The sequence below is a fragment of the Lepidochelys kempii genome, chromosome 2 (assembly GCF_965140265.1).
Source record: "Lepidochelys kempii isolate rLepKem1 chromosome 2, rLepKem1.hap2, whole genome shotgun sequence".
Lineage (NCBI taxonomy): Eukaryota > Metazoa > Chordata > Testudines > Cheloniidae > Lepidochelys > Lepidochelys kempii.
In genome coordinates, this window is record NC_133257.1 from 24,489,956 (window position 1) to 24,516,689 (window position 26,734).

The 26,734-nt window shown below is 43.2% G+C and overlaps 1 protein-coding gene across 1 annotated transcript in view; it reads left to right on the forward strand.

The window, feature by feature from the left end:
* Window positions 1-26,734, forward strand: part of SNTB1 (syntrophin beta 1) — a 176,586-nt gene that overhangs the window by 57,695 nt on the left and 92,157 nt on the right. The window contains exon 2 of the mRNA XM_073330230.1: window positions 18,084-18,300. Within this exon, the coding sequence (XP_073186331.1) occupies window positions 18,084-18,300 (217 nt within the window). The remainder of the gene's footprint in view (window positions 1-18,083; window positions 18,301-26,734) is intronic.

A 26,734-nucleotide genomic window follows, 5' to 3' on the forward strand; every position in this document is an offset into this window, starting at 1 on the left:
CGCAGTGCAATGAAGTTTGAGAACCCCAGTTAAAATAAATACATTGCTTTAAGAAGGTTGTTTGGTCACTGGTTACCAATGTCATTGCTCCTGGAGGGAAGAGGACTGCAGGTACTGAACATAAGCCAGGTCTGCTGTTAGCCCCTGCGTCTGCAGCCTAGGGCCCGGTTTGAGAACGGGAGAATGTGATTTCCCTTTCCACCTCCCCCAAGAGTCTCTCTCCTTCCTCCCTTCTCCCACAAAAGTGATGAGAGCTCAAGGCCTGAAACCTGAGTCATGTGCACTTGAAGAGCCTAGCGATCAGAAATGCAGTTAGCCCAGTAACTATGATAGCCAACCCCTCTCCCTTTGGCAGGCACAGGGGTCATGAATAGAAGAAAGGAGGTATAGCCAGGTAAGATGCTTGAATGGCCCGTTGGGGCTCTATGCAGCAGTACAGCTTAGTACAGGCCACAGTAAATTGTACAAAAGAATTAGTCTGGTGCAAATCAATAGTAGTTTTAGGCCTCCTTGGAACTGACCAAGTCCCACAGAGTTGCACTGCATGGGCTGCACTCATTCCAGTTATATGAGCTGTGAAAGGTGTTTTGTGCGCTTCCTAACATGCGTCGGTGTAATCTAGCCCTTAGTGTAATAGAGAGCATATACAACTGTTCAGTCCTCTCAGTACCTAATTTTTAGTAACTGAATGCCCTGTTGTGCCTCTGACCATTCACATAAGCAGAGTGAAAATAACTCTTAAAAAAAACAAACATACAAACAACCGAACCCGACCCACATCCCCCAACTTTGTCTTGTTGACTGAGCAAATCAGAATCCTATCTGGGTAATTTAGCGACTCAGTAATCCCCTGACAGCACTAATATGGATAGATTGATCCCGATGGTGCAGTATATGGGGTCTGTACAGAGTACAGTGAATAGATTGATTAGGCTCTGATCCTGTTCCCATTGAAGTCCATAGAGGTTTGGACTTTGATCTCTAAGGAAGCAGGATTGGACACTTGAATTCTGTGGGGTTACACCAAAGATTAATTTAGCTCTTTGACTATAAGCTCCTCAGGACAGAGGCCTGTCTTTTTGTTTTTGTTTGTTTTTTGTCGGTGATGCACTAATTTACCTGTGATACTATATCAATCATAAATAGGAATAAGATAGCTGAGATCATCGCTTAGCTTAGCTCATGACATTTTCTTTTTAAATGTGAGAACAAACCAAGCAGGCTGGTGTTACAGAATAACATTTCTGAAGAATGCAAGCCCATCTGTCTGCCACTAGTTCTCTGTTGCAGCCTTTTGTTGCCTCAGGGAGAGGGAGGAACTAGGGAGGTGGGTTTTGAAAGGTCGGCAATGAGGGCATCCTGAGCATATTATAAATGTTAAAATTGTTTATCGGTTTGTGACATTTGCTGAAATCTAGGGTTTCAAAGTTGTCCTTTAAAAATTGGAGCGTGCACTTGCTTTGGCAAGAAGCCCAAAGGTCATCTTGCTTCATGTGACTGATCTCTTCGGAGCAGTGTTTACTTTACTCTGATGGCCTTTCTGGTGTGGGGAGTAGAGAGGAAAGTCATAGGAACAACATCCTGAGCTTGTGGACCTCGGCAAACATTTAACTAACATTGTGGCTCTTGATGTTCTCCACAGGGGCCTGACTCTGTGCCATGGAAGTCAATGGGAGCTCCGCCATTGGCTTCAAAGCCATAGTACATGCAAAAAGAAAAGGAGGACTTGTGGCACCTAAGAGACCAACCAATTTATTTGAGCATGAGCTTTCGTGAGCTACAGCTCACTTCATCGGATGCATACTGTGGAAAGTATCGATTGTAAGTCCCTTGGTGCAGGCACTGTGTTTGCACAGCATCTAGCACCGTGGGCTCCTGGTCTGTGATTCACGCCCTCCCCGGTGCTGCGGTAACACAAATAATAATAGTCATTTGAGCTGGGGTTCATCAGCTAGTCGCCCAAGTGATTGCTTGACCGTAATATTTTCTCCCAATTCCATCCCAGAGCTCCAGGTTATCATCTCCTGTTGTTCTTATCTGAATATTGGAGCTGAGCCAACTCCTACTGAAGTTAAATCTTTCAACTGGCTTTATTAGGAATTGGAACTGGCCTTTAAGATTTTGGGCAGAAATCCTGCTTTGATTTACTTAGAATGCCATGCTGCTATAAATAATAGTACTAAAACCCTGTGCCCCAAGGACATCTTGATGCCAACTGGCAGAGGGCACAGGAGTATGCAAGGGTTACAGAGAGCCCCTGCTCAGGGGTGCTGGAACATGGGGGGGACTCTGCCCTCCACTTTTTACCAGCAGTAAAGTGATAGGGGGGAGGGGAATTGAAAGGAGCGAGGAGGGGGCAGGGCCTTGGGGGAAGGGATGGTGTGGAGTTCTGGGTGAAGGGGCAGCGTGGGGGGGGGCAAGGTCTCAGGGAAGGGGTGGTGCCAGTGGCCCCCCCACTTTTAGGGCGCTTCCACTGCTCTTGCCTCTGCATCTGGAATCTATCTACTAGTCCTTCAAAAATGTCATGTAAGGTCTCTATTAAAAGCCTGTGTCACGCTTGTCGTCATAATCATTGTGAGACATGTATATGGAAAATATGTGATGAGCTCTGTATATATATTACAATTATGTTCTCTGGGTCTCTGAAGTTAAAGGAAGTCTCTGAAAGGTGAAAGATATAGGCCTATCAGGCAGGGGGAAGAGATATTTATCTTACTCCGGCTGATCATGTGCAAATGAAGTATTGTATGGTTCACAGTGGACACCCAATTACCGTCTCATCAAAATACTAATCAACAGATTGTGGGTATTAGAGGGGGAAAAACAGCAGGATTTATCCTGTTTAGGAGCAAGACAATGAACTTTTGAAACTATGGGCAGGTCTACATTACAAACTTGCATCAGTGCAGCTGCACCTCTGTAGCGGCTTCTGGTGAAGATGCTCTAAGGGCATGGCTATACTTCCAGCACTCTACAACAGGGAAAACGCTGCCGAGTGTTTACACTCTCAGCTGTACGCGCACTGGTGTGGCCACATTAGCAGCTCTTGCGACACCACAAAGAGCAGTGCATTGTGATAGCTATCCAGCGTGCAAGTGGCTGCAACGTGCTTTTCAAATGCAGGGGCTGGGGTGAGTGTCACGGGGACTGTGTTGTATGTATGTGGAGGGAGAGAGAGTGGGTTTTGGGGGGGGCTGAGAGCATGTCAGCATCCTAGCAATGGTATTGTTCCATTAACAGATGGAAATGGTAAAATTATCAATAACAATGCAAAAAAGGCAGAAGTGTTCAATAAATGTTCTTTATTTAGGGAAAAAGTGAATGATGACATATCATATGATGATGAAATACTTTCCATTCGAACACTAACTCAGACATTTTAAAATCAGCAGGTCTTCATTTCTTACATTCAGGGGTTTTAAAAGAGTTGGCTGAGAAGCTCTGGACCATTAATGTTGATTTTCAGTAAGTCTTGGAACACTGGGGAAGCTCCGTGAAATGGAAGAAAACTAATGATGTGCCAATATTTTAAAAGGGTTAATGGGATGACCTAAGTAATTATAGTCCTGTCAGCCTGACATTGATCCCAGGCAAAATAGTGTGATCGCTGATATGGGACTTGATCAGTAAAGAATTAATGCCAAGCACATGGGTTTATGGATAACAGATTTTGTCAAACTAACTTTATCTATAATTAATACAATATAATATAATTAATGTGTGTGAGTGTGTGTGTATGTGTAAATGAGATTACAAGTTTGATTGATAAAGGTAATAGCGTTGATGTAATATATTTAGACTTCTGTAAGGCACTTGACTTGGTACCAAATGACATCTTGATTAATAAATTAGAATTATACAATACCGTGAGGGTAATTAACAGTTGGAACAACTTACCAAGGGTTGCAGTGGATTCTTCATCACTGAAATTTTTAAATCAAGATTAAGTGTCTTTCTAAAAGAAATGTTCTACTTCAAACAGGAATTAATTCAAGGAATTCCTAATGCCTGTGTTTAAACAAGAGGTCGGACTAGATCAGGGGTAGGTGGACTGCAGGCCAGATCTGGACCACCAGATGCTTTTGAACAGACCGCAAAATCTTTTTTATTTACTTGTTGTTGTTGTTTTGTTTTTGTATTATTTTCTCTGGAGTCTGGACCTTGACAAAAAATAATTAGACTAGATGATCACAGTGGTCCCCTTTGACCTTGTAATTTATGAATCTATTGTCTTCTATAAGAAATTAACAAGTGATATCATCTGATTGCGCTCTGTGTAATGTGGCAACAGATTTGCTCTTGAACTAAATGAAGCAGATAAGCCTCAAGCACATAGCTGTCACTGTTTTCTGTCCCAAAGTCTGTATATGGCTGGTAAAGATGTGCTTTCAGCCCCTTCTGTAAAAGGTGCTCCTGCACTGGAGCATGGAGAAGATCTATTAGTATAACAACAAACAAGCACATATAGGGTCTTTTTTTCACTCTTCTTTTGAGTTGCAAGTTTTGTTTTCTTTCTTAGCAAATTTATCTCTAAGACTTGAGACACAAATATACGCAGGCCTTTCTTTGCAGCTCTTTTCCTTTTTCGTTAGAGCTATTTATACCGAATGGCAACTACATGAAGACTAATAAACTGAAAAACAAAGCTTGGGACAAGTAAGCTTAAATAGTATTGATACAGGGTCCCCAGTGCTAAAATCTCCCAACCCTGCAGTGGCACCGAAATGCTTTATAACTCGATTGGTCCCTGAATACAGTGTGAAAGTGCAAACAGTAAAAATCCCTCACACAAGTTACTTACAGATGCATCCTAGCAACTGCATAACTCTTCTCTGATTTCCTTTGCTTCCTTTCACAAACGCCACCTTCTACATCTGTCTTTGTTACAAGGAAATACATTGCAACTGCAACAATTCTCCACATGGGTGGTCAGTAGGGTTTTGAACCTAAGACCTTTAGCGCTGCAGCATAGACCTCAATCACTTGAGCTAAAGAGTACCTTCATTAGATGGTGACAAAGTAGGCTTTTATCCCCTCTGTGGACCAGTCATTTGAGGGGGATGCAACACACATTTTGCCATTGTATTATCCAACCGTGCTTTTTTTCGTTTTCACCAGCAGACACCATTTCCCATAGCAGTTTGTTGTTGTTTGTAGTTGAGGTTGGGTTTATGTCCGGGTTCCATCCAGAATACAGAAGTCTAGTATAGTATCATGGTTCAGGGTAATCCTTGTACTATTTCCATGTGTTCTGAACTGGATCGTTATCCTTTTCTTTAGGGTTTACAGGTAAGTAATACAGTGCCCCGTTACAACCGTTGCTTCAGAGCTGTTAACATTTCAGGAGGTTAGTAAAGATAATGCAACTGGACACAGAACTGTAAAGGAAACTTATCTGGAGGATATTCTGCAGCTATACACTTAATAAAGGAATATTTTGATGATAGTGAATAGTTTTAGACTCGTACAAGCTGTTAATCTTGATTAGCCAGCAAACATATGGTTTTCAGAGCAGTGCTGCTCTTAGAGGAGGTTGCCTGGCCCAGCGTTTGTGCAGTACTTTAGTATGACCTTAACCCCTTTTGTTCCTTAAGGAAAAAAAGCGAAGTCCTACAAAGAGGCGCTTATATTGTCCTTTAGATGTCTGTGGTCAGACTTCAGAGTAACAGCCGTGTTAGTCTGTATTCGCAAAAAGAAAAGGAGTACTTGTGGCACCTTAGAGACTAACCAATTTAAAAAAATAATTAAAAAAAAATTGGTTAGTCTCTAAGGTGCCACAAGTCCTCCTTTTCTTTTTGTGGTCAGACTGTGGCTAGCCCTGTGCAGATAAACAATGGGGAGATGCCGTGAGCTTCTTTCTCCCACCCCCTGCCACTCCTGCAGGATCCAGCTATATAAAATGCGTGTAGAATGCAAGCAATACCTGATGCAGTTCCACTATCATAGGGCTGCATCTTTAAAGTCAGAGTCTAGCCTCTAACATGCATCCAAACAATATCACTACCTTGACTTCAACAAACTGAGTTTGATTCTTCTTATGGAGCTTGGGAAATGGTTTGCTTCAAAGATGAAAGAACTACAATATAACCTCACTTAAGGAGATATTTATTTTGGTCCATTAGACTGTGTTAAGTACCATGAATGCTTCTCCAGGTCTGTAATGACACATCTCCAGTATAGCATACATTACAATTACTAAATCAAAAAGTAAACAGATATACAAATGAGTTTAATGTCCTGCTGTGAAGCTGCTTTTGGTTAAAAATATTCAGTTTTTTCTCTGTTGTGTGCTGGTGAAGTGTTGAAATAGATAAAGGTGCTTTTCCTTACAACACTCAGGATATGTCTGAGCTCTTGAGCTCTGCTGTAGAGGAAGATGCTCCCTACATCGATGGGAGGGTCTTTTCCTGTTGATGTAGTTAATCCATCTCTCCGAGAGCTGGTAGCTAGGTGGATGGAAAAATTCCATTCCAAAATGTTTTCAGGATTAGGTTGACCTAACTACATTGCACAGAGCTGTGAAAAATTTTGCACCCTGAGCGGTGTAACTAGAATGATCTAACTTTTAGGCGTAGACCAGGCTTTAGTGACTCAGCCAAGAAAAAGTGGTCTGTTTTCTTGTATCACGTGCAGCCTCTAACTCAGTGGTTCTCAAACTTGTGTATTGCTGACCCCTTTCACCCAGCAAGCCTCTCAGTGTGACCCCCCCCATTATGAATTGAAAACTTTTTTTTATATTTTACACTATTATAAATGTTGGAGGCAAAGCGGGGGTTTAGGGGTGGAGGCCAAGAGCTCACGGCCTCCATGTGGTAACCTCATGACCCCCTGAGAGATCACTACCCCCGGTTTGAAAATCCCTGCCTGACTATTATCAACCTCCTGTGCTGAAGCTGACCAAAAACATGTCTGACAAGCATTTTTAGCTGCCTGTGAAAAACAATATGTTTTATTGTTTTAACCTGATTCTGACCTGACCTGGGACACTCTGAATTGGCATTTGTGGTCAGTGGAAAAAATCTGTCTTGATATGCCAAGTCAACTGCACTCACTGCTCAGCAGCTGCTACGGGCAAACTATATCTGCCTTGTCCTATGGAGAAACTGGGTGAACATGTTGGCATTAACAGCTGAACAGTGCCAGACAATTCTGAGTAAAAGCCTGGGTGGATGGAAGAATTTTCTTGTCAGTAAATTGAGGATTAATGAGATTGTGTAAAGACAGGAAACCCTTGTCCGTTTTCTGGGAGGATTAAGTGTCCTCTGAAACACGATTATATTTACAGGATAACTGCAGGGACATCTGTGAAATAAGTGGTGTATACTATGGTGAAGGGCTTGACATCCCCTCCTCCTCCCCCCCCCCCAAAGTTATCTTTAAAGCTACATGTTAAATGCAAAGGGTAGATTTGCCTCCTTCTTGAATAGGATTTAAGGCCAGATCCCATTGACTAAAGGGCTTAGTTCATTGTAGGAAATACTCAGTATGTAACAGGATCAGGCCTATTGTAGCATGCCATACCTCAGAGAAACTTCACAATACTATTTAAAAATGATAAACCTGCTATAAAAATAGTTCCTTCTTTCCCCCAGCTGTGATGTTTTTTCCCTAAAGTTATGGTGCCTGGCGGACCAGGAGGGCGATCTTCAGTCCTGGATCAGTGACAAGTTTAAGGTCCTATAGCTTGTGACTCATCAGGGATATAGATGGGAAAGTTATATTGCTGTTAAAAAGAGATCTTTAGCTGATTGGTGTGGTTTGTAGTGACTAGTGGACGATGTCATGGTTCTGTGAATGTGGAGTCGGGTTTCAGTAGCAGTTTGTTCAGCTGTTGCGTTGCTGAGAAATTTCCCTGTTCAAAAAAGTCCTGTGTTTATTGTGGTTCTCTGGTCGATGTTTTAAGTTGATTCTTCTAGTTTGTTGTTGGAGCTTTGCTGTTTCTGTATATTGGAAACAATAATCCCCGGGAGGAAGGAAAGTGATTCAAATAGAATCCCAGCCTTAAACACAAAAGCCATTTTTTTTCTGTTTCTTCCATCTCTCCTCCTTTTCCAGTCCTGGGATTGTCTTGGCGTTTCCATCTCCTCCTTGTGTTGTTGCTTCTTCTCTTCCTCTCTCCACCTTGTGCATCTGTGATTCCCGCTTGCCATTGAGTGATGATGTGGAATAAGGCCCATTCCTTCTTGCAGAGGCTCAGCAACTAGCCTCATTGGCTGAAGTGCTAGGGGAGGAAGGGACTGAACTGAGGGCTGTTTTCAGGAGCTGTCTCCTTCTTCCATGCTTTGTTGTAGGTCTCCCCATGACAAGCCTTGAGCTTCAGTGGTCGAGCTAAGCAAGGTTAGAACTGGGTTCAGCTTTTCCCTTCCTGGTCCTCCTTGCATGCAGCCACTTTGAGCAGGATCTGTAATGTCAAGCGGAGGGTTCTCAATCTGCACATAGATTTGTCCTCTTCCATCACACAGCAAAGGACTGCATGCCCATTCATGCCAAGCCAAGTCAAATTGTGGGTGCCATGCTATCCCATAATTACACAATGAATGTAGCCCCAGGACGATGGGCCTAGATATCAGGTGTGGTTCCTCCCCCTTTTTGGCATTTCCTATTCTCCTGTCTGCATCAAAAATCTCAATATTTCTGTGCAAATTTCCCCATACTTCCAGTTGGATAAGCACTTATGCTCTTCCTGCCCTAACCATTATCCTGTTATTGTGGGTGCTCTGTTAAACAGCTGCAGCCTGACATCCCTAAGATGGTTGCAATTCACTGATGGGAGAAGTGATTCCTATGTGCTGTTACCAGCACGTAGTATGGAGTGTCCTTAAAGTACATCTGGATCTTTTTAGATAAAGGTTATTATGTATTGTGGGTCCAGTTCTCACTTCCCTGTGGTCCCTGGATGCTGTTCTGGCAGCAGAAATCTACAAAGGGGGAAGAAACTGCCTCCTGAGAATAACTCCTGCACAGGGCCTTCTCAGGCAGCACGGAGCAGATATAGGAGCTTTTTTGCCAACTGTATGGAATGTATGATGACAGGACGAGAAGGTGAGGGAAGGGAAGAGGTGAATTGAGAGTACATAATGCTACTTTTATTCTCTACTTCCCAGGGTCCACTGGGGGAGGGGGAGCCTTTAGAGGCAGAGCATAAGTTGGAGCAGTCTTGAGACTGCTCTGATTCACACCAAAGGCTGGGCAAGCCCCAATTGCCACAGAATATGGGGAGCAGAGGATCAGACTAACTGAAAATTGAATCCTGGGTGGAGCAGGGGACTGAGAGTTGGCACCAATATGTGTTTTGTTCCAAACCTGGTCATTGATTTATTATGGGACTTTGAAGAAGTCATTTAATTTGTCTGTGTCAGTTTAGCCAGCTGTAAAACAGGTATTATAATACCCAGTGTAATAACTTCCCTTGATGTGTGCCAATTCCGGTCTATTCTGCATTATTTCATGATTTGTGTGACTGCTGAAATAATGGCATGTTCCAAAAACATAATGCCCTTATGTATCTTCACATAATTGCTAGAGGTTGAAATACTTGTTCTGACACTTGAGTGTACTCATGTAAATAGAAAATTATAGTGTACAGCAGGGGTAGGCAACCTATGGCACCCGTGCCAAAGGCGGCACGCGAGCGGATTTTCAGTGGCACTCACACTGCCCGGGTCCTGGCCACCGGTTCCGGGGGGCTCTGCATTTTAATTTAATTTGAAATGAAGCTTCTTAAACATTTTAAAAACCTTATTTACTTTACAGACAGCAATAGTTTAGTTATAGATTATAGACTTATAGAAAGAGACCTTCCAAAAACGTTAGAATGTATTACTGGCACGTGAAACTTTAAATTAGAGTGAATAAATGAAGACTTGGCACACCACTTCTGAAAGGTTGCCGATCCCTAGCGTACAGGCAACATCAGACACCTTGAATTTTATCTGAGAGTATGGATGATTGGAGAGGGAGCTATACGAACTAACAGAAGAAAAATCAGCACACTTGTAAGGCACATAAGAAGCTTTGACTTCATTTCTGAAGTTTAGATAAACTCTTTTAAATACCAACCTTACTTTTAAGAGTATTGGGAAGAATGCGTCGCATTGTGAAGAGGAGAAAGCCCAGGCAAATGTAAGTCCTGTATTAGGCTACTGAAGAAAATTTGTAGTTTGTTGCATGTGCCATGGTAGTGTCTCATGTCATATTGTTTGTGGATTTGCAGGGGTTTGGCATAGATGGCTTACCATGTGACCAAGTGCAAATCCACCTTAAAAAAAATGTAGGCCTCTTTGGAGAAAATCAAAGTGCAGCCAAGTACTATCGATAATACCGATCTTTCAGTATGAAAGATTCACACAGTTCCAGTTACAGAGTTTACACTGTCATATACACATATAGTAAGAGATGTGTTCTGTGTATGCAAACATTGTTTTTCTTAGAATGGACACTTAAGAAATTAACTGGCTGATTCATGGCAAGGCTCTGCAGTACTTTGGCTATAGTCAACATATCTTACATATCTTTATTTTTAAGTTATCAGGATGTGGCCAATGACCACCCGTTTACTTAGCTTGTATGTTGTACTTTTTCACTGCTCACTGTTGATTTGCTGTGTATTAGACTGTGAGCTTTTCAGGGCAGAGCCCATGTTGTCTTTTATATCAGGTTCTAAGCGACAATGAGTGTTCACTTTTTAAACTTAGCATTATACTTTTAGGTTTTGTGGAATATTTACCAAAAAAACTTACATTTTTTTAATGAAAAATATATGAAGATGTATTGTTTTGTTACTTTATTTAGGGAAAGCACAACCCTACTAAAAAAGAGAGAGGAATCAACTATGTATGGAAACTTGACAGTAGAATTTATAGATTTATCAGAAGTCACAGCTCTCGATAGAATGTAAAACTGAACTGGGCAGCAACGATTGTTTGAAGAAGAAACTTGGAGGCTGAAAATAAATATAGTAAATTGAAGGATCAGGAGGGAAAGTCCCTTTAGATGTGTTAACATTTTTAATAGGTAGCTAGCTGTGAGAACATATGAAATTTGCAAGGAGGTTCTCTGAGCCATTGAAAAATCAGTGATTGCATCCAGGATGTGAATAGACCAGTGTTCAATTCTGGGTGTGACTATGTTACGAAGCATCACAGCCTGCCACCGCCACCAGAGTTTGTCATAAAGGTGGCTGTTTATTTAAAAGGATACAGTCAAAACATTCTTAATAATTTTAAAAAATTGTTCACCCTCCCCATTTATAATGGAACATTGGAAGTTTGAAGCTAAAATCTGGTTCCTTTCCAAGAAGTTTCTGGCCTCAGTTCCCTCCCCCACACCATTTAAATAAAATTCTATCTAGCTGTCTGTGTCCGGAATCTATCTGAACTTTTTGCCCCATCATCTATGTATCATAGCTCAGGTGTCCTGTATGGTTGTTCATGAGTACTTAGTTGAAGACACTGATTATTTTTTCCTTAAAGAGCACTGACTCCTCTGTTTCAAATAAAATAGAATACAATACAAGCATACATAGAAGGAATTACACAGATTTTAAAAAACGGTTGGTCACAATTTGTGCCCACAAACCATGTCTCTTTAAGAGCTGAAGCAGGGCATGCAGAGTTCAGCTGAATTCATTTAAGAAAGACAGAAAACAGTAAATGGAACTCTTTGCCCAGTTCTAATTTTTCTTTGTGCAAGAGAGTGTAGAGGGCATTTGTATTCTCTCAACATGTTAAACTTTTCTAATTTGTAAAATGTCTAACAGAGACCTAAGGCTGTTGACAGATCAAGAGGTTTAGTATATTTCAGAACCTTTTGGCACTCAGCAACGGTAATAAATACTTGAGGTGGCTTTCTTTGATCATGAGAACAGGTGTTGTTTCTGTAGGAAAGTGGATGGAAACTTAACACCCACAAATGTACAGTAATACTGGCTCTGATTTCTCCATTTCAGTATAGAAGTGATTAAAACTATTTCCTGTGACCCTATCATAGAAACCATAATTTTACTTTTTTTCCTAGAGTAAATGATGAGCATGCATTTTCCTCATGATTATTTTGATAACAGCACCGATAGCTGTTTAGGGCCAGATTCTCCCGTCAGTTTACCTCTGTGCATTGGCACAGATTTAACTGAGCATTTGATCTTTGGTCTGAGCATTGAAACCAGAGACAAACTCTGTAGTCATTGATACTTATGCTGTCCTGATGTAAATGAGAACAAAAATTGACCCTATGGTCCTGATCCTTCTCACAGTTACACCAGTGTCATTCCGTAGTAACTCCATTGGCTGCAACCTAAGATAATGCTGGAGTTACACTGGGGTAGCTATGAACCGAATTTGGTCCTGTGTGTGTTACAGGGAAAAGTGTCACAGAAAATAACTTGTTAAGATATTTAATTTTGAATTGTTCTGAAACTGTCTTGGTAACATACTGAACCTGCTGCATTTGAAATCCTAGTATATGACATTTCTGTAAAGCAAAGGCCATGTCCCTGTTGAATAATCAAATTGCTCAGCTGATCTCCCTCTTCCCAAATTTTCCTACAACATCTGTCTGCCAACGCTTGTGTCACTGTGGATGGTTAGCACTGCCTGGAGTAGCATTAGATTAGGTGGCCCTCATCTCTTCTCCATTCTGCTACTTCGGTGGTGTGAGTTTGCATTCTCCTCTCTCCTTTCCTACTGGCAGGCTCTATGAAGACCATTCATATGGTTCTCTTGTCCTAGGTCTTTTCCATGGTTATCGGGAGCATCCAGCATAGCTGCTTTGTCAGAATTGTATGATTTCCCGCACCCCTTCTTTATGTGCCATATCACCTGTGGTAAGGTCTGTGTCATAAAGGGGGAACACCATTCCCGTGCACAGAGCCTAAATAATGCCCTTCACACCACTTAACCCCAGAAGGCCAAATACTGGTCTCACTGGATTCAGCCCTCGTGGGCTTCCATTGTATCAAGGTTTGGCCCTGAATGCAAGGCTGACGTGGGTCTTAATTGGTACGAGGGGCTTGCATAGGTCCTCTGCACAGAGCTAATTTTCATCCTGAGAGAGGCTAAAATAGGGAAAAAGTTTCCATCTGGAAACGGGCTACAGGGGAAGTTTGAATGACTGTTTTCAATGAAGTTTCTTGTTTGGCTGAATTTTTTCATTAGCATTTGCACAACTTTGAAAACAGTCTTTTTGGTTGTATTTTTTGTTTACCAAGCAGCCAGTGCAGTAGGCAATCAACAAAGAATTCTTTAAGAGAATGCACACAGATTGCATGGCCTCTGTCCAGTGATGAGCTGCCAGTTCCCTCCTCACCCCACGAGGCAGTCGTTGCCCACCCCGCCCCATCCACCCCCCACCCCTGTCCCCTGACTGCCCCCAGAACCGGGCAGGAGGGTCTTGTGGACCACCATTGTGGGTACCCACCCCACCCCTAAGAGCCAGAGGGACCTGCTAGGGGGCGAGGTGGGGAGTCCTGGCGGTACTTACCTGGAGCAGCTCCCAGGAAGCATCCGGCAGGTGCCTCTGGCTCCTAGGGGCAGGGGAGTGTAGCTGGGGGGGAGCAGGGGAAGCGGCTGCTCCCCCCACTGATCACATCAAAAGTGGCGTCTTAGGCGCTGACTCCATGGGTGCTCTGGGGCTGGAGCACCCATGGGAAAAATTTGGTGGGTGCAGAGCACCCGCTGGCAGCTCCCCGCCCTGCGCCCGGCCCCAGCTCACCTCACCTCCGCTCCGCCTCCTCCCTTGAATGCGCCGCCCCGCTCTGCTTCTCCGCGCCCTCCCTCCTCCCCCCGCCCCCCAGCTTCCCGCAAATCAGTTGTTTGACGGGAAGCCAGGGAGGGCTGAGAAGCAGGCGGCGGCTTCCCACTCAGGCTGCGCCCCCCCCCCCGGGTTACCTACTGCGGCGGGGGCGGCCCTCCTCGCGCCTCCCTGCCCCAGCTCACCTCTGCCTCCCTGGGCCTGAGTGCGAAGCTGCCGCCTGCTTCTCAGCCTGCCCCAGCTTCCCGCGCGAACAGCTGATTTGCGGAAGCCTGCAGGGGCGGGAGAAGCAGAGCGGGGCGGCGCGTTCAGGGGAGGAGGCGGAGGTGAGCTGGGGCCAGGGGTGGGGCGGGGAGCTGCCGGTGGGTGCTGTGCACCCACCATATTTTCCCTTTGGGCACCCATGCAGTCAGTGCCTAAGGCTGGTCAATAAATTTGGCCGGTTAAATTTAGAAGCCCTTTTAGAACCTGTTGTCCCTCGTGGAACAACCAATTCTAAAAGGGCTTCTAAATTTAACAGCTGGTTCTAGCAAACCGATGTGAACTGGCTCCAGCTCACCACTGCCTCTGTCTTTCCCTGCAAGGTAAAGTCTTGATCCTTTCTCTTTGAGCTGATAAGGGTACGCTGTTCCTTTCAGTTTCATATTGAGAACCTCCACTTCCTGACCATGCCTCCGTGGTAATGAAGATTTACTGAAGGCTTTTCTTTTGGTTTTTAAGCAAAACAATTTGCTTAAAAGCAAGACACTATTGTGTCTGGTAGAAGACTTGACAAGATTTGCCTGTAGTATTTCCCTCATAAGATATAAGAGGCATGCTTTGTTTTGTCATCTGTGGAAAGTTACAAAAACTTAATTGTGGGGACCTGGGACTTGGCAGAATTGTGCATTAATTAAGTGCTTTTTTTGGAAGCTTCATTGCCTGCCTTCCAAATTATAAACAACAACAAAAACGTATTTGAACTTATGTCAGTGGATTAATTCATTTGACTGCCATTTCTACCTTTCTTTTTGCGGGGGGAGGGGAAGGATGCACAGAAGGAGAGGGGAGGGGTTGGTTCTGCAGATTGGAATTTTAATTGCTTGACCACAGTTGTTATTTTGCAATGCAGCAAAAGGGCATGATTACTAATTAGTACAGACTACAAGGCTCTCTGGAGCTGGGTTGTAGTACCAAGTGGATGAGTTTAGACCGTTTTATACTGCAATTAGTCTACCAATACACCATTACCGCCATTACATAGTTATGTAATCAGTAGTTTTTTTCAGTCCCTGCAGATTAAATTTTGTATTATGAATACACACTCATTTTAAAGAAAAACTATAAAATGAATGAGATTTTAATACTTCAGGATTACAGCTGATCTTGTGTACTATTCAATGGCTTTTCCTATTCCTTTTTATCATGTAGTTTTGGTTCATTATAGACCTTAGAGTTGGAAAAAAAAACCCCAAAAACCAAAACTCAGTGCTTTCTGTAGCTGCTTCTCTTTTAATTAGGGTTGACAGGTGTCCAGTTTTTCATCGGAACACCTGGTCAAAAAGGGACCCTGGTGGCTCTAGTCAGCACCACTGACTGGGCTGTAAAAAGTCTGGTTGGTGTTGCAGGCAGGCTCCCTCTCCAGCTCCGCACGGCTCCCAGGAACCTGCCGGCATCTCCCTCTGGTTCCTAGGTGGAGGGATGGCCACAGTGGCTCTGCGCGCTGCCCCCACTCCCAGTGCCAGCTCAGAACTCTCATTGGCCAGGATTCATGGCCAATGGGAGCTGAGGGGGCAGCGCCTGCAGATGCGGGCAGTGCAAAGAGCCACATGGTCGTGCCTCCACGTAGGAGCCGGAGGGAGATGTCGCTGCTTCCTGAGGTAAGCGCCACCTGGAGCCTGTACCCCAAACTGCCTTTCGTTCCCCAACCCCCTGCCTCAGCCCTTAGCCCCCTCTTGCACTCTGAACTCATTGGCCCCAGCCTGGAGCCCCCTCCTGCACCCCAAACCTCAGCCCTGCCTCAAAGCCTGCTCGCTCCAGCCAGAATCGTCACCCCCACACACACACCCCAACCCCGTGCCCCAGCCCAGATCCCCCTCCCGCACCCTGAATCGCTCATTTCTGGCCCCACCCCGAAGCCTGCACTCCCAGCCCAGAGCCCTAACCCCCTCCTGTACCCCCTCTGCCCCAGCCTGGAGCCCTCTCCTGCACCCAAACCCATCATCTCTGGCCCCACCTCAGAGCCCTCACCTCCTCGCACCCCAACCTCCTGCCCTAGCCTGGTGAAAATGAGCAAGTGAGTGAGAGTGGGGAGGGTGAGAGAGAATGCATTGTGTTTGATACTTGGATCCCTGGAAAGCATATTGTTTTTCTACCCCCTTCTCCTGGTAATACATTTCCACTCAGTCTTTTCACAGAGGCTTCTGAAATAGTGCAGCAGCTTGTCATGATGTCACCATTACATTGCATGGAAACTCACTTGGCACGGGGAAGGGAACAGTCTTTGCTTTAGTTCCCAGTGTCTTGGGAATTAAATGCACATTTCAGTGTTTCTGCTTCATGTTTAGATTTCGATCCAAAGGTCTGACTCCAACTTCAGTTTTTTCCCCTCTCTTCGTTTCTTAATTTTAGAGGGCCCATTCCTATTGCTTCCCTATGCACATCGCTCCCGTTGAAGAGCGTGGGAATTGCACGCATGCAGTAGCTGCATTATTGGTCCCAAAGTTTCTTTTGGCTGCCAAGTGCTGGTACATCACCAGCACACAGTTTAGTAACCTACTGGAACTTATTTTCAATAGGTAGTTTGAAAATCTCTAGCTTGAAAATAATCCATTTTAAAAAAAAATACTTGGGCCACGTCTACACTTGGAAAATGTTTTTTTCACACCCCTGAACAACCGAAGTTATACCGACAAAAGTGGTAGTAAAGACATAGCTTATGTTTACACTACAGCGGCTCAGCTGCACCGATGCAGCTACGCTGCTGGAGCACTTCTGGTGAAGACTCTCAAAGCCGCTGAGAGAGAGTTCTCCCGTTGGCTTAATAACTCCTGCCTCCGTGAGAGGCAGTAGCTGTGTCAGCAGGAGAGAGAGCGCTATTTACACGAGCACTTAGGTCGGTGTAACTTATGTCGTTCATTATTCGTAAAATCATTTGTAGTGTAAACCATGGCTATGGCTACACTAGAGAGCTTACAGTGGCGCAGCTGCATTGTTCTCCTGCCGACGTAGCACTGTCCACACCGGTGCTTAGGTCAATATAACTTATGTTGCTCAGGGAGGTGGCTTATTCACAACCCTGACTGACCTAAGTTATATCAACATAAATGGTAGTGTAGACATAGCCACAGGTCTGATTTTCCTAGGCTCTCGCTCACTCATTGTTCCAAGGTGTTTGCAACTGAATTCTGAGTGCCACCCCATTGTCTGTCCTCGGAGGATGTGGTACAGCCCATGCCAACCAGGGTGGAATTTCACATTCAAAAAGACAGGAATTTCATGATGCTATTTCATAGCACTGTATCACCCAGAATTCATAGGTTATACAGACATCTCTCCAAATCATCACAAAGGTGAAAAGGTGACTTGATCGTGGTCTACAAGTACCTACATTGGGAAGAGAGGCCTGGTAGACAGCTCTCTTATCTAATGTGAAAAAGGGTGTGATGAGATCTCGTGATTGGAAACTGAAACTAGACAAATTCAGACTAGGTGGGTGAGGTAGTGTCTTTTATTGAACGGACTGCTGTTGGTGAGAGACACAAGCTTTCAAGTTTACACAGAGCTCCTCTTTGGGTCTACTTCACCCACCTTGTCTCTCTAAAATCCTGGGACTGACATGGCTACAACCACACTGCACATTCATACCAGAAATAAGGTGCAAATTTTCAATAGTGAGGGTAGTTAACCATAGCAACAATTTACCTAGGGGTCTAGGGGATTGAAGTCGTTAAGTCAAGACAGACTGGATGCCTTTAAATCAAGGCTGGATTATTTTTTAAAAAGAGATGCTATAGTGCAAAAAAAGTTATGGGCTTGATATGGAAATTATGGGGTGAGGTTCTATGACTGGTGTTATGCAGATCTGATTATATGATCATAATGGTCCCTCTGTGAATCTACCTAGTCTTCTCACTGTTACCTCTGTTCTCCTTCTCCCAGCCCCAGACCAACTTATTGTGTCATTTTGAAGTAGATTGTAAATTATTCAGGGTGGGATCCATATTTTCCTATGGGGTTGTAAAGCATCTAGCACAATGACGCTGGCCCAATAGAAACAATAAATAATCATAATTGTTAGAATTCACATTGGAGCTAAGCATCTATTGAGTGTTATTTGTTGTTTTTTTTTTTTATAGTGAAGTACATGCGAGAAGCAACCCCGTATGTGAAGAAAGGTTCTCCAGTTTCAGAAATTGGGTGGGAAACACCTCCACCTGAATCTCCACGGTTGGGAGGTGTATCCTCTGACCCACTGTCGCAGCTTTCTCTCACCATCCACAGAGACAGAAAAACAATTCCACTCAAAATGTGCTATGTGACACGCAACATGGCGGTGTCAGATCCTGAAAACAGGTAAGCTATGGCTTTGTCTTGGCCTAATTTTATGCATTCAAACATACTATTCTATTATTCATCTTAGAGCTGTTAACTATACAGCTTGAGTATTGTGGCTGATAACACTGAGAATCAGATTCTTTGTTACGTTAGTCTCTAAAGTGCTATAAGTCCTCCTTTTCTTTTTGCGGATACAGACTAACACGGCTGCTACTCTGAATACTTCTGGATTATAACTCTATTGAACTGAGATAATAATCTGGCCCTTGGCTTTTACAAAGCTCCTTCCATGTGAGAATCTCAAAGTGTTTTGCAAACACTTCACAACAAAGCATTTTATAACACCTATGAGATTGCTGTGGTAAATACACATTCATCAGCCTTGGGGAATGTACTGGAAAAAGGCTCTGGTGGCACAATCAAATATTTTTCATAAGAAATACACAAATTAACACTTTGCTGTTCGCACAGTTGTATGATTTTCTTCAATCCCCACTCACTAATAGCAGCATCAGATAAATAAGATCAGACAAGAAGGAACAAAGTTGCTTTTTTTTTTTTTTTGAGTAGCCTAATTGTCTTGTCCATTAAATGCAACTCTGACTATTGAAGGGGAGAGTGAGAGAGGTTACATTTGAGAAAATAAATGGGGATTTTCTGTGGCTTTTTAAATTTTTTCACGATGCTAAAAATAAGATAAGCTTACTGGCCCTTATTTATAACATGTGGAACAGCTGCATCACACCAGCATGCTCCATTATCGTCTATTTTAACAGCTGCTAACAAAAAGAACCAACAGAGTCAGTGAGGGGGTGGAAATAGAGACTGATTCTTCCATCCAAACAATGGGCTTTTTGTTCTTTTCTAGCACACAAGCTTTTAAAGAAGCTGCTGGGAACTCTTTTGATTCTCAGCACTTACGCATCGGAGGGACTGAAAGTTACATTTTCAGAGTTAGCTTTTCATGTGGAATGAGGAGGTGGGGTTTGTGGAAGGCAATGATTCCCCATTCTTTTGTTTTTTGCTGGAGACACTCCCATCCCTCATGATAGTTTGAAGGATGCATGCTCCCTTCCAATATTTTGGCTATTTTCTTTTCATTTTCTCTACCTCTCCTGTCCACTTCTAGTTCTGTCGTTCTTTTAGGGTTTTTTTTCTTTCTTCCTTTTTTGTGCATATTGCTGTTATGGTTTGCTTCCTTTCCTGGTCCCCAACTCATCAAAGGGCTATTGGCAAGGTTAGTGGTAGTCAACCCTTATAAAAGAGTAGTCCAGTTTTCTGCAGTAACAACCCAAATCACTATTGCAAGCTGTCATTGCTACAGTGTGTAGTGGTTTGGACCATCACTCTAGAATGCTGTTTTTTGTTGTTGTTGTTTTTTAAATAAGAGATTGGCAGCTGCATCACTAGCTTTCCAGCCTGCAGTTCTCCCAATCACGGGCTACCTGATGGGGAAAAAAAACAACAACCAAAAAACCGCTCCATTTCCATTGTATGGGCCACTATGAGAATAACAATATTTGTTGTATGTTAGTTTTAGATGCTTTGAGTTTTCTCCTTCTTCTTAGAATCATAGGACTGGAAGGGACCTCGAGAGGTCATCTAGTCTGTTCCCTGCACTCATGGCAGGACTATATTATCTAGACCATTCCTGACAGGTGTTTGTCTAACCTGCTCTTAAAAAACTCCAGTGATGAAGATTCCACAGCCTCCCTAGGCAATTTATTCCAGTGCTTAACCACCCTGACAGTTAAGAGGTTTTTCCTAATGTCCAACCTAAACCTCCCTTGTTGCAATTTAAACCCATTGCTTTTTGTCCAATCCTCGGAGGTTAAGTAGAACAATTTTTCTCCCTCCTCCTTGTAACAACCTTTTACGTACTTGAAAACTGTTATCCTGTCCCCTCTCAGTCTTCTCTTTTCCAAACTAAACAAACCCAGATTTTTCAATCTTCCTTCATAGGTCATGTTTCTAGACCTTTATCCATTTTTTGTTGCTCTTCTCTGGACTATCTCCAGTTTGTCCACATCTTTCCTGAAATATGTCACCCATAACTTGACACAATACTCCAGGTGAGGCCTAATCTTCTTTCGCTATGTTGCAATTCTGGGCCTCTATCACAATCCTGACCCTAAAATTTGCTTAAAAAACATTGGCGGGACCAACATCATGTTGTACACGATACTTTGTAAATAGTATGCAAGTTTTATCCATGACAAAATATAGTAGCGACGTGTGCAGTTCTTGGTGTTACTAAGAAATAATGCGTGGGAGAGCCATGTCACTCATTAGTTTGGCTTTTTGTTCTGGTTGCTTTTGTTTCCTGTGGAAAGAGTGACTTCTGATTTTTACTGTAGGCCAGCATGCAAAATTTCACACTACCCTATGCTGGATTTTTCCATACAACCAAACGGTCTCTTTGCTACTCTACAAGAGCAGTGAAATTGCAGAATATTATGGGTCACATAAGCATAATTTCTTTTTTTAGATATCTGAATATCAGAACGGAAGTCTTCCGTAGTGGAATGACATCATCATGCAGGTTAGAAGATGTACCCTTTGTAACTTAGATCAGGACAGTCGCTTGATTCCAAAACATTCTTAAACACAGGCAAGACCACACTATGTTACGGCATGTTCAGTGCACTACGGTTTTTATAACACTGTTCCCTAGCACATCATGGATAACTGATGATGTAACTTTATTGTAATGTTTATAATAGCAGAATCAGCTGGCTGCCAAAGCCCGCACTAAGGCCCTATCCATACTAGGACTTGAAACTGTATTTGAAATCACTTTCAAATATGGCTAAGCCCAAACATGGTTGTGAAGAGGTCTGCATACAACATAGTCACAGCTGTGCAGCAGAACCATTTTGTAGATTAGCTAGAGGGGCTAGATTACAGCATGATTTCTCCTGAATTGGTTTTACTTAGCACAGTTGTTCCCCTGTGTTGAAAGAGACTGAGAAAGAAATACCATTTTTTAAAAAAATTGGAGATGGGCTTGAGTCAAGAAGTTTGATTTCTAGAACCAGATTTCTCCAGACACGGAGGAGATTCAAGGTCTGGTTTCCTAATTTGGGCTGTACGGGGTATTGTTCTCCTTCTAGAGACTGGACCATGTAAAGAGGTTCATGAGTCTGTGACTGCCTTTAAACCTGTTCCTGTTAGCTCAGCAGTAAAACTGCGTGCTTTTAGATCCACAGGTCTTGGGTTCAGCCCCTGCAAAAGACCAGACCCAGGGCATTGTTACCCAGGCCTATCCCTCTCTCTCCTCATATTTCTGTACATTAGTTTAGTGTTAGTAGGATGGTATATGATTTTCATTGCTACTTGAAAGACATCAGCACAAGGAAAAAAATGTCCTATGCAATACAAATCAATCCTAGGTCTGAGGGAGTAGGACAGTATTTTTAAGAAACACAAACATGGTGAAAGGAAGAAACATAAAGAACATTTTAGCACTATTTATCTAACTCATGCTGGTCCAGACACAGGAGCCTGTGTTGTTATATTTTAGGGTGGAATAAACTAGGTTGAGGTAATTACTACTGCAGTCTGTTGTTTGCCTTCACTTTTATTGACAAGTGTCATATACAATAGCAGTACTAGAGATTAATGTCTGTCTCAAAGGAAAAGTTCCCGCGCCCAACCCAGTAACTCAAGACTGGGAAAAATTATTAATATCGCTAAGCAGTAAATGTTTCTGTAGCACAACAACCTTCTCGTTAATTTCTGATTTTCCTTAGATGAGATTTGTTTTCCTTCTGCTTTTAAAGCTTCTTTTGCACCTGATGCAAAAACATTTATGGGGTCAGTATGCAAAAGACATGACACATGCTGGATAAAATGACTGATGAGGCCAAGCTGAATGAATTCAGGTTTCTGCCATTTTGCATTGACTCAAACCCCCCACTTGCCATTTATCCAACTAAACAAAATGTGTTCGACCTAATCCTTCAAACACTGGTGCACATGAGTAACTTTACCCATTGGCAGCAGTTCAGCTGGACTAAGCAATGTGATCCTAAAGAGTAAATTCAGTGGGTTGGCTCTCAAGGATAAAGTTACTCATGAGCATAGTATTTGTAACACTGGGCCCTTTGATGGGAAAGGGAGTTAAGGACAATTTCACAATGACATAGAGTCATAGAGTTTAAGCCTAGATGGGGCTACCAGAGCATCGCCTTTATATCACAGGCCACCATCATCTTCCAGCACATGCCCCCAGCCCCCAACAACCAAAATTAGACCAAAGAATTACTATTATGTGACACAGTAGAGAATAGCAGGGACCGAGGTGCACCAATGCCGGGGCCCCTGCAATGGCAGGGAATTGATTAAGTGAGATATACCCAGGTGATCCTGACAAGTGACCCATGCTACATGCTGCAGAGGAAGGTGGAAAACCCCCATGGTCACTGCCAATCTGATCCTGGGGAAAAGTTCTTCCCAACCCCACATATGGTGATCAGTTAAACCTTGCGTATGTGAGCAAAAACCATCCAGCCAAGCACCTGAGTGACATATAGCTAGCTAGGCAACCTGCACAGAGTGGCAGTATTTAGGCAGATAATAGTAAAGCCAGTAGGGTCCTATAGAAATTCCTGAAAATACCTATTGAATATAATATAGAATACAATTTTTGTTCTAGAATTTTTAAACCATCTTAGTGATTGTATAGAGAATTAGAACCCTAATGTAGAATTCTGTCAGTAAGTTTAAAAATTGCTTTAGAAAGTTTATTCTCTGGTAAATTCCATAGCCCATGCCCCAGAGAGCTTACAGTCGTAATGACCAGGCAGAATGGGTGAGTGAAATAAATAAGCAGTGTAGGGATGAGGACAGAATAAAAATTTGATCATGTTTTACCAGAGGGCAGGGCACAGTAATACGATATTGAATAAAGCTGTTTTAGAAAACAATGAACTGTTTTATTAGGTCAGCTTTCATTGTAAGTGTTGTCTAGTCATTTTATAAATATGTGTTTTCACAGTGGGAGTTCTGTACCTTTAATAAAACCCACAAGAGAGGAGAGCACGTAGCTTGGCACCTAACATCTGTCCTGGATTCTCAGTTTCACTAGTTGCTCTAGCTTATGAGAATTTAAGATTTTTGGTGAGGGATTCAAACGTGGCTTTCTTGGCCCCTGAAGCTTTGCAGGGCCATATCCATGCTGCTAGTCTTTAGAACAGGGGAAAGGCTGGTTCATGTTTCATTCCTGCTTCTTGTGTTGGTGTGAAGGTGGGTGGATGTCTTGTTCTTTCAAATTTGGGGGGCAGGGGTGACATGGGTGAGTTTCCCTTTCAGGGGAGGGGTTGGAATGGGAGCAGGGAAGGGGTGGGAAGAGGGGGGGCAGGGGCGGGGCCTCACAGAAGGGGTGGAGTGGGGGCGGGGCTGGGGAAGCAGGTGGGGGTGGTCAGTGGTGTGGCCCTTGGGCCAATGTACTAGACCTCATGTGGCCCTCGTGGTCATTTGAGTTTGAGACCCCTGCTCTAAATCATATCTCTGAGTAATCTCATCTGCAACCACAAATTCAACTACCTTTTATGTGCTGATGACTCACAGATCAACTTCTCTACTCCAGACTACTCCTGTTCAATTTAAAATAGCCTCTCTCTCTCTCTCTCTCTCTCTCTCTCTCTCTCTCTCTGACACAACTTGTAGATGTCTAGCCATCAGCTCAACATGGTTAAAACAGAGCTCTTAAACTTCTCCCTGCCCACCAAACCCTTCCCCCCGCCTACTTTCTCAGTCACGGTGGATAGTGCCACCTTTCTGCCTTTCATTCAGGCCCATAATCTGGGCATCATCTTCAATTTGGGCCTCTCTTTTAAGTCCTGACACATAGTCATAAAAATGTAGGGCTGGAAGGAACCTCAAGAAGTCATCAAATCCAGCCCCCTTTGCTGAGCAGGGCCAAGTAAACCTCCCAGATCATCTCTGACAGGTGTTTGTCTAACCCGTTTTTAAAAACTTCCAATGACAGGGATTCCACAATCTCCCTTGGAAATCTATTCCAGATCTTAACTCCCTTATAGCTAGAAATTTTTTTCCTAATATCCAACTTAAATCTCTCTTGCTTCAGGTGAAGCCCATTACTACTTGTTCTACCTTCAGTGGACATGGAGAACAATTGATCACCGTCCTCTTTATGACAGCCCTTACCATATTTGAAGACTGTTATCTGGTCTCCAGTCATACTTCTTTTCTCAAGACTAAACACACCCAATTTTTTAAATCTTTCCTCATAGGTCAGCTTTTCTAAACCTTTTATCATTTTTGTTGCTCTCCTCTGGACTCTTTCCAGTTCGCCCACATGTTTTAAAAAATTTGGCACCCAGAATGGGACCCAGTACCCACGCTGAGGTCTCACCACTGCCAAGTACAGTGGGACAGTTACCTCCTATGTCTTACAAGTGACACTCCTGTTAATAAACCCCAGAACGATATTAGCCTTTTTTGAAACTGCATCACGTTGTTGACTCATACTCAAATTGTGATTCACTATAATCCCACATCCTTTTTACCAGTACTACCACCTAGCTAGTTACTCCCCATATTGTAGTTGTGTGTTTGATTTTTCCTTGCTAAGAGTAGTACTTTGCATTTACGTTTATTGAATTTCATCTTGTTGAATGAAGACCAATTCTCCAATTTGTCAAGGTTGTTTTGAAGTCTGATCCTCTCCTCCAAAGTGCTTACAACCCCTCCCAGCTTAGTGTCATCAGCAGATTTTATAAGCATATTCTCCACTCCATTATCCAAGTCATTAATGAAAATATTGAATAGTTTTGGACCCAGGACTGACCCCATGGGACCCCACCAGATATATCCTCTCAGTGTGACAGTGAACCACTGATAACTACTCTTTGGGTGCAGTCTTCCATCTAGTTGTGCACCCACCTTTAAAGTAATGTAATTTAGTCCACATTTCCCCAGTTTGCTTATCAGACTGTCATGTAGGTCTGTGTCAAAAGCTTTACTAAAATCAAGATATATCACGTCTTCTGCTTCCCCCTGTCCATTAGGACAATAACCTTGTCAAAGAAGGAAATTCAGTTGGGTTGGCAAGATTTGTTTTTGACAAATTCATGCTGGCTATTTCTTATAACCCTATTATCCTTCAGGTGCTTACAAATTGATTGTTTAATAATTTGTTCCAGAATCTTTCCAGGTATTGAAGTTAGGCTCACTGCTCTATAATTCCCTAGGTCCTCTTTGTTCCCCTTTTTAAAGATAGGAACTATATTTGCCCTTTTTCAGTTTTCTGGGTCCTCACCCATCCTCCAGGAGTTCTCAAAGATAATTGCTAACAGTTCCAAGATTGCTCCATGTAGTTCCTTAAGTACCATAAGATGAATTTCATTAGGCTCCACTGACTTAAATATGTCTAAATGATCTAAATATTTTTAACCTATTCTTTCCCTATTTTGGCTTGTGTTCCTTCCTTTTTGTTGTTAATATTAATTGTGTTGTGTATCTGATCACCAGTAACCTTTTTAGCAAAGTTTGAAGCAAAATAGAAATTAAACACCTCAGCTTTCTTGATATCATCAGTTATTAGCTCTTCTTTCCCTCTAAATAGAGGCCCTACACTTTCCTTCAGCTTTCTCTTGCTTGTAATGTAGTTAAAGATCCTCTTCATAAAACCTTTTGTGTCCCTTCCTAGGTGTAACTTATTTTGTGCCTTGCTTTTTCTGATTTTGTTCCTACATGTTTGTGCTAGTCTTTTGTTCTCCTCCTCAGCAATTTGTCCATATGTGATGGGGAGTACAAATTCCACAGTGGTGAGGAAAGGGTTGAGGAGCAACTCTGAGCCCAGAAAACCCCACTTCACCGCCCCTGCTAGGTATGCTCACAGTGAAGGCTGAGCTCAGAAGGGAGCAGCTTAGCTCAGTCAGGGTGGACGGGGCAGTTGTGTGTTGCAGGTTCCTGCTGAAAAGCCACAGAGGCCCCCTGTGGCGGGGACCAGGCCTTGCTGCCAACCAGCCCCAGCTCTTTAAATCATTGAGGTTGATGACGTCGAGACACGACTGCAAAGGACTGAAAGGTGAACCAGAATTTACAACAAAGGAACAGAAGCCAGGGTAGGAAGTGGCCCCGAGGCTGAACATTTCAAATAATTGTTTCAGTGGGCCCTGGGCTAGACTCTGGTGGAGCAGGGAGGGGCCGGGACTCCCACTGCTGTGCCGCACTCCCACTCCTCTGCTGGGTGACACAGCCCAGAGTACCACCAGTAGGAAGTACTGCTGGGGCAGACAACAACCACCTATATCGCCCCCAACACCATGCTTTCACTTTTTGTAGGATTCCTTTTTCATTTTCAGCTCATTAAAGAGCTCCCAATGGAGCCATACTGGCCTCTTACTCATTTTCCACTGAATACATCTGATGAAGTGAGCTGTAGCTCACGAAAGCTTATGCTCAAATAAATTGGTTAGTCTCT